Here is a 12,390-nt window from a genome sequence, read left to right as displayed (position 1 = left end):
GACCCAGACCAACACGGCTACCTACCTGTAACCATCCCTAATACATTTCATTATTTACATTCCATTTATAATTGACCCGCCTAACGACAAATAATTACAACAAATAAAGGCTTGACATATCTTGCTTTGCATGTCATTGCATCTATCTCATATATTGGTTCCACCTTTTAAGTTGCATTACTGAAATAAATGCACTTTTCGACGATACTCTAATTTTCTGAGTTTCACCTGTACGTTGAAAGCAAATGTAATGAACAGGAAGCAAAAATGTTATATTAAAACAGCGTTTTCCAGGGCCGGATTTAGGTTTGATGAGGCCCTAGGCTACTGAAGGTAATGGGGCCCTTTAAATGTCCAGCTGTCCTTTGTCAACAACAAACTGTCACTGTTTTTTGTGTTGAATACAGTATATATGCTATATGGTAATTTATGGATGTAATTGGTATCTAAAGCAGGCTTCTTCAACCTCGGCCTTCCAGATGTTTTGAGACTACAATTCCCATCACTCCTGACCACTGGTCCTGCTAGCTAGGGATCATGGGAATTGTAGGCCAAAAACATCTGGAGGGCCGAGGTTGAGGAAGTCTGATCTAAAGCCACTTGCACATGTTGCAATGCAGCCAGTCCATGCAGAATGTTGGCACCCTATATATAGAAATGAGCAAACCAGTGATACTTTAGGGAGCAGGCTAGCAAACGGGGCCCATTACTTACATAATAGGAGCCTACACAACACAAAACACCGTTGCTGTATGTAGGTTTTATTTTTTATTTTTTTATCTTATATTTTGGAAATGTACATACAGGGTTTTTTCCCCTTTAACTTTTTTGGGGGCCCCAAAGAGATTGAGGCCCTAAGCTAGGCATGTCAAACTTGCGGCCCTCCAGATGTTTTGGACTACAATTCCCATCTTCCCCAACCACTGGTCCTGCTAGCTAGGGATCATGGGAGTTGTAGGCCAAAACATCTGGAGGGCCGCAAGTTTGAAGCTATAGCTTGTTTAGCTTATACGTAAATCCAGCAGCTAGGGTTTCCCAACCTTGGTTCTCCAGCTGCTTTTGGACTACAATTCCCATCATCCCTGACCACTGGTCTTGCTACCTAAAGATGATGGGAGTTGTAGTCCCAAAACAGCTGGAGACCCAAGGTTGGGAAACACTGTAAAAAGATTTCAAAGTAAAGCATTGCAAAGGAGGTCAGCTGCAGAATGTACATTTAAAGCAGCAAAGTTAAAAAAAAAAGTATAATCTGCCAAAGGCCTGGGTTTTTGTTTGCTGTTTAAAAGATATATATATAATGAAGGTACCCAGCAAACCTTCCTAGGGAGTGTGTTCCACAAACCAGGAGCCATCACAGAAAAGGCATGTTCTCCTCCTGCATTCAGATCTAATGCTTAATTTTTGCTTTGCGCACTGGTAAGCCCAAGCAAGAGCTCTGTGTTACTCTAAACTAAAGATTAAAGATTTTACGTACACACAGAGAGTGGGGCGGGGAGGAGTGGTAGTTGTTAATAATGGAGCCAAATGGCCATAAAATACCTGAAATTTTCCAGCTAGACAGGATGGGGGGTGGGTGGGAAATGAGTGTGACAAAATTCTCATATTTAGATTCATCTTTCATTTTGTGGCATCCATGCCTCCTGATACTATCCTGTCTCCCTCACTGCTCCTACCCAGAGCATTAATTCGGTTTGATAGCTCAGTGGGAAAGAGACAGCAGCCTTGTGCTTTATAAAGCACTGTGTACATTGAAAATGCTATAGTGTTAATAATTAGAGGAGGAGAAATATTGTTGTTGTTTAGTTGTGACCGACTCTTTGTGACCCCATGGACCAGAGCACGCCAGGCACTCCTGTCTTCCACTGCCTCCCGCAGCTTGGTCAAACTCATCTTAATAATAATAAGAGGAAGAGGAATATTACCAACCTATTTTTCTTTGCTCTGTATAAAAGGATTAACATATTTAGGAGGGTTAAAAACCAAGCAAGCAAGCAAACAAACAAACAAAAACAACCCTGATTGACAATCCTATATACTTAACCAGCCCTGAACGTTATGCTGGTTTTGCAAATTGCAGAACATGAGAGTATGCATGGGTTTATGTGCATGTTTGTTTTAAATTTGCATGCTTGAATCATGAGCGTTCATGTTGTAATAAACTCCTGCAAACTCCTTGTAATTTTTTTTTGCTGCTGGCTTAGCTATTCTTATGTAGTTCTTTTTAAAAAAAGCTATCTTAAGGGGGAAAGCACTGTATGTGTACTGTATTAAACACACATTTTTCACTCCTCTGTATCAAGGAAAGCAAGGTGCTTGTGCATCATCTAGCACAGTCGTTCCTAATTAAATACTGCAGCTCCATGTTTTTCATTTTGATATTTCTATGGTAGTTTTTGTTATGTGAATGGTGCCACAGACCCCCCTGGGTAGGTTATGCAGACCCCCTGGGCTCCACAGACCACCACTTGCCTAGTACTGTACAGTACTGTATAGCTATCTAAAGTCAGGTCTGTGGGGAGACCTCTAGTGGTGAAATGTCAGGCTTCACTTTCAGCAGATTTTTGAGCTGGAGCAAAGACTCAAGTGAGACTCTTCAATTATATGTTGCTTAGTCTTAGTCGTGTCCGACTCTTCGTGACCCCATGGACCAGAGCATGCCAGGCACTCCTGTCTTAGACCTGCCTTATAAACATGCAACACCAGATGGCGCTGTAGAGCAGTGGTCCATCGCCAATGGGATTTTCCTTTAAGAACTTTTATAACGTGACGTTTTTTAAAAAAATCTGTATAGATCCAACCCAAGTTCAAAGAATCATATAATTGTGGAATTGGAAGGACCCTGAGTGTCATCTATAGCTCAACCCCCTACGATGCAGGAATCTCAAACATGCAGTTCCCCATCCAGTTTGAAACCATACCATACTCTGCTTAGCTTTGCAAATGCTGTAGCAGTTTTTACTGCTGCACCCTGCAGAGAGTATACAAATTGGAATTGCAAAAGGTGGTGCACAGAAGCGACTGGAAACTCCTGTGCAGCATCTCCTATCTCTAAGCCCTTTGACAGGAGTGAGCAGCAGTAAATCACCTGAGTGAATCAAAGTTAACTCTTTATTAGCAAGAGAGGATCTGTACAGGAGTGTTAGGCCTAATGAGCACAGCAACTCATCTCCGGCAGGTCTTGCCCCCACGATGCAGTTGCCAAGAATAAACATCCCCAACTCCCCACGGTCACCTATGTCTCTGCCTCTCCTGGGTCCCCCCCCCCAACAATCTGAGACTGCGGCTGCATGTCTGCCTTTGCTCCTCCTGATTCATGCCTATCTTGGTTTTGGGAGAACAGCAGGGAGGAGAGCTTGTCACAGCACAAGGGGGAGACACCTGTGCCTCTTCACAAGCCTGACCCATCTCTGCTTCTTGTCCTCCCTTCTCTCCTGCTTCAGCTTCTGATTCTGGACTTCTCTCTGCCACATACTCTCCCAGCTCACTAAGCCCTGTTACCTCTTCAGCTTCCAACACCTCCCTCCCAGTCTTTTCTCCCTTTGACCCCCATCGTTGTCCCACCACTACTCAGGTTCTGAGCCTGCTTCCCTTGGTGGTTCCTCTCTTCATCCAATCAGTGCATGACACTATCTCTGGGGCTCTCTCTTCTACCCCTGCGCCTTCCTGCAACAACTTTTTCCATCTCTTGACTGCCCAGACTCTTCCTCTTTTTCCCTGCCTCACAGAATCCCCTTCTCTTGGTTTGTCCTCCTACCCTCTGCCTCCTTTGGACTCCTGCCTGTCCCTGACAGATGGGGAGAACTGTGTATGCTACCCTTGAGTTACGTGTTGGAAAGTGATAACATAAACATAGCAAATAAAGTACCGTAACAGTCGCACTCTCACGAAAGTCGCTGGACACTATATGAATATACAAATATATATTTGAAGTATAGTTTAATAAAAATATTTCAGACCAGTGAACACTTCTTTCATGTCAGTCAAAAGCGTTAAAAATTAAGGCCTGTTAAATATGTACATTATCTTTAAGCAAATAAAATATTTACAATTTATGGTTTGGATACAAGTGTATGGCATATCTATCTCAACCAGCACGTTAAAATTAATATTGCACCCAGATTAGGAGCTTGAAACATGTGGCTAGCAACTTCCTCATCTTTGGATCGAGAGAAATCATTCTAGGAAACTAAAGTCAATCTTCTCCCACCTACTGAAAATAAAAAGCTGTAAACCTTTGCACATTAAATAACAATAATGATGAAGAAATGTTTGAATTCCATGCTCCTAAATGACGATTTTTAGACACCGAGCTGCATGGTTTGAAAAAAGAAAGTGGAACTATATAGTGAATATTTAACCAGACACATTGGTGTATGCCGAAATTTTTGAAATGTAAACCATTTATATGTCCCAACACAAAAACCCTCTGAAGACCTGTACATTAAAAATCTCAAACATTTTTTTTTACTATTAAAACATAGTGAAAAGGAGTCATCCTTGATGTGATCAATTCTCTTGTTCCAATTTGTGTTTTGAACCATCACCCAGTGAACAAAAAAAACATTTTATTCAGTTTAGTCTGTTTCACCCGCGACTTGTAACATGGGTCTCACTTAAGCGTGCACATCATCATGTACGAAGAACCCATGCACACCTGGTTTTAGCCACATATACATGTGTAGTAAAATAGTCAACGCATGTGCCTTTTAGGTACAATGGTGCCCACATGTTCTACATCAGGTGTGGGGAAGTACAATTCCCATCACACCCAGCAAAAATCAATGGCTAGGGATGATGGGAGTTGTAGTTCAGCAACATCTGGAGGGCCAAAAGTCCCTCACACCTGTTCTACATGGAAATAATTCCCGTAATGTGAGAATCGTTGACGTCTACCTTGCATAAAGGTTAAGCAGGTAGAAAATCAAGGAAGTATGCCAATAATACACCCTTCACTGGTTTCATATCTCTTCCCGGTGTTTTTTTGCAAACAAGATACAAAGAACACAGATACTTTTAAAAAGAGGAAAGGCAGTGCTATAAAACAATACACCAGAAAAGAGATTTGATTCACCAAGTCCTGCTGGTGAACAATTGGTAGTCATTTCAGTAGAGTATCCCCCAAGAAAGCCCTGATTGAGTGCATGTGGCAAACCAGCTATGCCTCCTGGACCAGACCTTGATGTCCCTAGAACAGAGATAGGGAACTTCTTGCCTCCCAGATGTCGCTGAACTACAACTCCCATCACCCCTCACTCTTGGCCATTGTGGCTGCGGCTGATGGGAGTTGGAGTCTCAACAACATGCACACAGCCACAGGCTCCCTATCCCCAATGCCAGATTAAGAGGCTAACCTGATTAAGATGCTTTGCATATACTGAATTTTCCCCGCCCAAATCCCTGAAAATTATTCAAGCCTTGGGCCACAATACCCCGTAGATCGGTGAATAATGGTTCTGAATGCTTGCAAAGTAAAACTGCACACCTCTCTGTCTTAAACAAAAAGAGGACATCTTTGGTTAGCTAAAAATCTTAAGTATAGCTGAATTACTAGAATGAAGTGGCACACAGAACCGTTTTGCTTCTCAGCTAAGTCCATTTTTGGTGTTGAGGCACGGAACATCAGTTGAAACTGTATTTCATGATTGCATTAAAAAAACACACACATGAAGTATCATTTTAAAGGAACAACAACTGTTGCAATTGTTGGTCTTTAAGCCCATAGATTTATATCCTTCAATTTCACATGAAACAAAATATACAAGGATCAAGATCTGAAAACACTGCTCAGTTCTTCAGTTCAGTTATCTCAAACGAAGTAGCTTGAGGAGGAAATCAAGCTGTCTTCATAACCTTTAATGTCCCACCCCCCAAAAAAAGAATCCTGAGTTTTTCATTAAAAAAATAAAAACTTTGTGCAATTGTTTTTCGGGGGGTGGGGGGAGGAATCCACTTCCTTTAGGACACAGAAAATCATCAGCTGGCTTCTTCAGCTTGCCTGACTTCTGCTAAATTGTTGCCAAGGACTGCTGTTAACGAAGCTCTCCTTTTACGAATGATCCGCCCAGAAGCTATGAGGTCAGCGTAACCCCGCTGGTGGGAGAATGCATAAGCAGAACGGCGGCCAGAGATCCCGCGGCGGAAGACGCTTTGCCTTCGCTTCCACTTTTCCTCTTCGGCCTTGAACTTCTTGCGATTCTTCTGGATCTTTTAAAGGAGAAAGTTGCACGAAAGGTTAATGATGAAGCAGGGAAACAGACTTGCTTGCTACAGACAGAACATTCAGTGAAGTCCTGTGGACTCCTGGAATATGCTGGGAACCTAAGATGCTACTTTACATTGAGGCGGACCAGTGGGCGAGCTCAGCACTGCTCGCCCTGTTTTAAGTTAATGCCCTCCACATTTCTCATACGTACCTTCTCACTTTCCGAAGGCCAAATGGTCATGCTCAAGAAGCGGAGAGCAACCACTGGCAGCAAGCAAAGCGCAATGGATAGGATTATTGTCAACCAGAGATATGGTTGCCGGAGAGCGTTTGGAGCAGTACCTGTAGGAGGAAGAAGAAAAAGTAATGTACACATAGCTATGGTTGTGGTGCTCCCCTTCATGCTAATAGTATCACACAGAAAGCAAACATGCTTGCAATGTTATTACTGTAAGAATTACTGGCTTTTTAAAAACGGCTTTGGTGATGGGTTTATGTTTTGAGAAGTAACTTGCAGAGCATTTGTCTTGAGCATGGCGTCTTGGGGCCAAAATACTATGGCTCTTTGCTTCAGGTTTCACCAACCTAGCACCCTCCAGGTGCATTGGACTACAAATCCCATCAGCTCCAGGCAGCACAGGGCTGATGGGAGTTGTAGTCCAAAGCATCAGGAGGGCACCAGGTTGGTGAAGGCTGAAGTTGTGTGTGTGTGTGTGTGTGTGTGTGTGTGTGTGTGTGTGAGAGAGAGAGAGAGAGAGAGAGAGAGAGAATGTGTATATGTGTATATGTGTATATGTGTATATGTGTGTGTGTGTGTGTGTGTGTGTGTGTGTGTGTGTATATATATATATATATATATATATATATATATATATATATATATATATATATAGTATGAAGCTGCTTTGCATCAAGCAAAACCATTGGTCTACCTCAGGTATCCCCAAACTGCGGCCTTCCAGATGTTTTGGCCTACAACTCCCATGATCCCTAGTTAACATGACCAGTGGTCGGGGAAGATGGGAATTGTAGTCCAAGATTTCCCTCAAGATTTCCCTAACTTGGGTCTACAACTCCCATGATCCCTAGTTAGCAGGACCAATGGTCAGGGATGATGGGAATTGTAGTACAAAAGCAGTTGGAGACCCAATTTGGTCTACCTTGTCCAACATTATCTAGTCTGACTTGCAGCAGCACTTCTAAGTCTCCAGCAGGCGTACCTACCAGCCCTGCTATTTGAGATCCTTTGAAATGTCGGAGATTTAACCTGGGGTCTTCTGTAATGTGTGCCCTTCTACTGAGCTCTCGGGTCCCCAGCCCCCGGCTCCATCTCTAAAGCCACTTTGAGGATGACTGCTTTTGTGGAAAGGTGGCAGCGGAAAAGGCAGGGAGGGAGGGGGTTATTGGCTTGTTTTCGTTCTTGCTTTTATTCTGTATTTTGTGTTTTTTATCTTTTATGTTGTGAACCGCCCTGTGATCTACGAGTTAAGGGCAGTATACAAATTTAAACAATAATAAGATGGTGATGTTTTTTATTATGATTTAAATGAATGCAAACCAGATACAGATATATAGATATATGATGTCCCAATGTGAACTCAAATATGCCTGTGATTGTCAGTTTTCTGAACTTCAACAGCTTCAGCAATACATAAAATTAAATTAAATTGAATAAAATGGAGCCCCCTCCTTACCAGGCCCAAACTTTAAACACTTGCTTCTCTTTTAAGATCGCCTTTGCCAAATGCTGTCGAACTTCATCTCCAATCAGCTCCAGCCAGCATGACTGGGGATGATGGGATTTTTAGTCCCAACCACATCATGGAGGGCACACCATGATAGTGTAGACCAGGCATCCCCAAACTTCGGCCCTCCAGATGTTTTGGACTACAATTCCCATCTTCCCCGACCACTGGTTCTGTTAGCTAGGGATCATGGGAGTTGTAGGCCAAAACATCTGGAGGGCCGCAGTTTGGGGATGCCTGGTGTAGACTCTTTGGGGTGCATCACATGGCATTTGTAGTCACTAATGTGGCTACAGATATGGTGAGATAGTTAAGTACTGACCTGTAAACTGAAAAGCAGAAGGGAAAAGGACATGGATCCCAGCACTGTGTAGATCAAACATAATTCCGAAGTAAAGTGCAATACTCCCAAATATTGAGAAAGCATTCACAAATGTCCAGTAAGATGTGTCCAGCCCCATCTAGAAGCAAACAGACAGACATGCGGAAGTTAGAAAGAGGACAAATCACGGTGCAGGTGGGAGGTGTCAATAGATTCTGCAAAACCTTGAAGAAAGTTCTCCAATGGGCAAGGTGAACACAAGGGAGGGGAGGACAAAGGAGAACAGCACCCCCATTTGCTACTTTCCCCCCAGCTATCTCCAAGCTGTTCTTCAGGTTGACTTTCTGAGGAATCGCATGCTCAAGTGGACAGAGCAGGGAGCCATCCCTCAGCCCTCCTGGTCTACCGCAAGAGCAATTTCTCTCTCTCTCTCTCATTTCCTTTCCCTCATACCATTCCCCACAGCCAACATTTTGCCTCTCCTGCTTTAAATATTTTTGGGTTTGCTTCAAAGAGAAGGAAGAGTTGCTTGTGCTCGGAAGACAGCATGGAAGAGTTATCATGAAACTCCCTCCTTGCAAAAATCCGGCTATCGTCCACGCATTGTTTGCACATAGGAGAATCAGCTAAAAACCTCCTCGTTCCTGTAGGCCTTTGGAACACTGTGGAATCGGCTTTGACCTGCATAAACTTACTTATGTTGTGGGCTGTGATTTTACTTTGGGTTTTTAGTGCTGGGTTTTTATGATTGCTGTAAAAGCTGTGTCCTGGGTCTCTCGCGAGAGGAAGGGCAGGATTGTAAGAAAAATAAAGAACAACTGCAAAAGGCCCAGATCGCTCGACACACTTGCACTCTTGCCAGATGCTGCTTCAGGTGATATGGGCCAGGCAGGTTTGCTGCTCCTCTTGCAGGAGTTGCAGTGGTTAAGATGCACAGATGTGAGGGATAGAGGAAGGGCAAAGTTACTACAAGACAGAGCTGTAGCAACACTTTGGGCTCCATCTGCACTATACATTTAGAGCAGCATCATGCTACCTGAAAGAGTTATGGGCTTCTCTCAAAGAACGCTGGGAACTCTAGTTTATTGAGGCTGTTGAGAGTTGTCAGATTCCTATTCCCCTCATAGAGATACAGTTCTCTGAAGAGAGATTGATTGTTAAGTCGCTCTGGAAATTGTAGCTCTCTGAAGGGAATAGAGTTCTCCTAAGAGCTCTCAACTAGGGACCCAGGTGGCACTCTGGGCTAAACCACTGAGCCTAGGGCTTGCTGATCAGAAGGTCGGCGGTTCGAATCCCTGTGACCGGGGTGAGCTCCCGTTGCTTGGTCCCTGCTCCTGCCAACCTAGCAGTTCGAAAGCACGTCAAAATGCAAGTAGATAAATAGGAACTGCTATAGCGGGAAGGTAAACGGCGTTTCCATGTGCTGCTCTGGTTTGCCAGAAGCGGCTTTGTCATTCTGGCCACATGAGCTGGAAGCTATACGCTGGCTCCCTCGGCCAATAATGTGAGATGAGCGCGCAACCCCAGAGTCGGTCATGACTGGACCTAATGGTCAGGGGTCCCTTTACCTTTAAGAGCTCTCAACAAGCTACAGTTCCCAGGATTCTGGGGGGGGGGGGAGCGGGAGATAAGCCAGGACAGTTTAAAGTGGTATAATACTGCTTTAAATTTATAGTGCAGACAGGGTCTCTCTCTCTCAGCCCTCCTCATACCCGCTCTCATATCGTCACACCAGCATAGAGCCTCTCCAGGACTGAGAAATGGTCGTTCAGTTTCTCAATCTCCCACCCGCACACACAATGTCTGGCCATAAATCTCTGGTTCACAGCATCAGAGAGAGTCTGATTGCCAAGCTGCCCATTTCACTGATGTGCTTTGTGCCCAGCAGACGGAGGAGCTATTTGAGATTCATCTACTTGCCTGAAAGTTGACTGCGATTATGAGAGAGGAAGATGCTGTCACAGCGAAGGACTGGTAATCCGAGGGCGCTTCTCCATCTTGCCCCATGGTTTGTAGGTAAGCGCCGTACGGTATGAAGAAAATAATCAGCGATGTTATAACACCGTGCAGGAGGCTTATGAAGAACTTCCTGTAGTTGAAAAGCAAATCTCTCTGTCCCGATACGTACAAGGCAGGAAAACGTATGCTCAGCTTGTCACTCACGTCCTTAAAGAAATAATTACAATTTTATAACCACAGCAGGTTTTTTTTATCTTGATAGGTAACTATAAAATATGCATCCCCCACAACTACTCTGTAATACTCATCAGAAACATTCCATGTAAAACAGAAATATCTCAATTACAGAAACAGTGAGAAAAATTGGTCCCCCATTAAAAAATGGCCCAGTTTGCATGTAACACTATGAACATGTGAGCATGTGAGCTCCCAGAGAGGCAATTGTGGCCTCTTTGCTTCTCCTCTGGTCCTGCTGCACTGCACATGAGCAAAACCATGATCTGGCTTAGCGTTTCATCTCACCCCATGTTTATGATTTGTCTCCTCTGGACAAACCACAAGCTGAAACCCAAGAACAAGCCTTCGTTACAGCTTTGGCTTGTCTGGAACACAACAAACCACCACCCCTGGTTCAGATAACGCACTAAACCATGGGTAGGCAAACTAAGGCCCTGGGTCTGGATCAGGCCCAAACGCCTTCTGCGGACAGTCCGGGAATCAGCGTGTTTTTACATGAGTAGAATGTGTCCTTTTATTTAAAATGCATCTCTAGGTTATTTGTGGGGCATAGGGATTCGTTCATTTCCCCACCAAAATATAGTCCACCCCCCCCCCCACAAGGTCTGAGGGACAGTGGACCGGCCCCCTGCTGAAAAAGCTTGCTGACCCCTGCACTAAACCCAATCATGGCTTGCCCCACAACAGCAGCAGGCCTGGAGCATAGCTGCCAAGTTATCCCTTTTTTAAGGGATTTTCCCTTATGCTGAATAGGCTTCCTCGTGAGAAAAGGGAAAACTTGGCAGCTATGGCCTGGAGGAGGAGCAAAGGAACCACAATCTTATCTTCGAGAACCCGCTAAGCAAACTGGGTCAATATTTGCAGGCATTTCTGCTTTGACCAGTGGAAGGTTACACCCTTATTTCCATACTGCTCAACAAAAGCTCTGCATATACCTGCGCTATGGGACCAGAAAATGCCCAGGTCCTCCCTTATGCTGCTTATGCATATGCTCCCTCACTGCGGACATCCACACCAATGCATGGATGTCTAGGAGGTGGGGCCCAGTGGCATGTTCAGCACTGAGGGTGATGCCAGCAGTATGGTTCTGCTTCTGCAGCCTTGTCAGCATATAATATACTATGGAAGCTCCAAAGTTGCTCAGAAGCAACCTGGTGCCTAATGTAAGACACTAAGATGTTACCGGCACAGGGCTTTTATATAGCTCCCTGATAAGTCTTGAAACACAGGCATTTTGCAGGGTTTTACTTCGCCCCCCAGAGGCACACTCCATTGTCTCTCAAGACTGATGAATGCCAGCAACAACCTCATCCAAAAAGGAAGAGGAATCTGGAGGCTGGTTATACAAAAGTCCATTCACTGAACACCCAACCTCACCTAGAGTCACATGGGTTCTTCCTATAATAGAATCGGCAGGTCTGAAGGTGTGGCCTTGATGTGGGAGGTAGTTACAGGGTTTGTTCTCCTAGTTCTACAGTATACCAATAGAGCCAACCATGGGTAAGTGGTTTTGAGCAGGATGGAGGTCACTAACACAAAGGATTCAGGTCAACTGCTTCCATGGCGTCCAAAAGTCTGCACTGCTTTTTTAAAAAATAAATAAATTCTGACTTGTTGGCATACCTGGTCAAGCAACCCAACGAGGAGAACTGGCAGGCTGGAATATAATACGTTGTAGAGAGTGATAAACCAATCTTCATAAGCTGTCTGCAATAAACAATATAATAATAATTCGGTAAATCATTTTTCTATCTCCCATGCACGTATGTAAAAAGAGAGTCAGTCAAGAGATTGTAACTAGAATTGAAAGAACAGGCATCCCCAAGCAGAATTAACTGCACATCTTATTTTTCTTATTTTTCTCTTGCAGTTCTCAGTTGTTGAAAAGTTACACAGCAGTTCAGTTCCAATTGTAGGCTCTCTTC

At 44.0% G+C, this 12,390-nt stretch overlaps 1 protein-coding gene across 2 annotated transcripts in view; it reads right to left on the bottom strand.

Moving 5' to 3' along the window:
• Nucleotides 1-3,919: 3,919 nt before the first annotated feature.
• Nucleotides 3,920-12,390, bottom strand: part of ATP8B1 (ATPase phospholipid transporting 8B1) — a 75,667-nt gene continuing 67,196 nt past the window's right edge. For both annotated transcript variants that reach the window (XM_035100983.3, XM_035100986.3), the window contains exons 24-28: nt 12,089-12,172; nt 10,190-10,435; nt 8,270-8,408; nt 6,414-6,544; nt 3,920-6,204 (exon numbers count right to left, since the gene is read on the bottom strand). In XM_035100983.3, coding sequence (XP_034956874.2) covers nt 5,974-6,204; nt 6,414-6,544; nt 8,270-8,408; nt 10,190-10,435; nt 12,089-12,172 — 831 coding nt within the window. In that variant the 3' untranslated portion in view covers nt 3,920-5,973. The remainder of the gene's footprint in view (nt 6,205-6,413; nt 6,545-8,269; nt 8,409-10,189; nt 10,436-12,088; nt 12,173-12,390) is intronic.

Source organism: Zootoca vivipara, chromosome 10 (assembly GCF_965207765.1).
Source record: "Zootoca vivipara chromosome 10, rZooViv2.hap1.1, whole genome shotgun sequence".
NCBI lineage: Eukaryota > Metazoa > Chordata > Lepidosauria > Squamata > Lacertidae > Zootoca > Zootoca vivipara.
The sequence above is the reverse complement of the archived record's forward strand: the minus strand, read 5'-3'. Positions and strand labels throughout refer to the sequence as shown.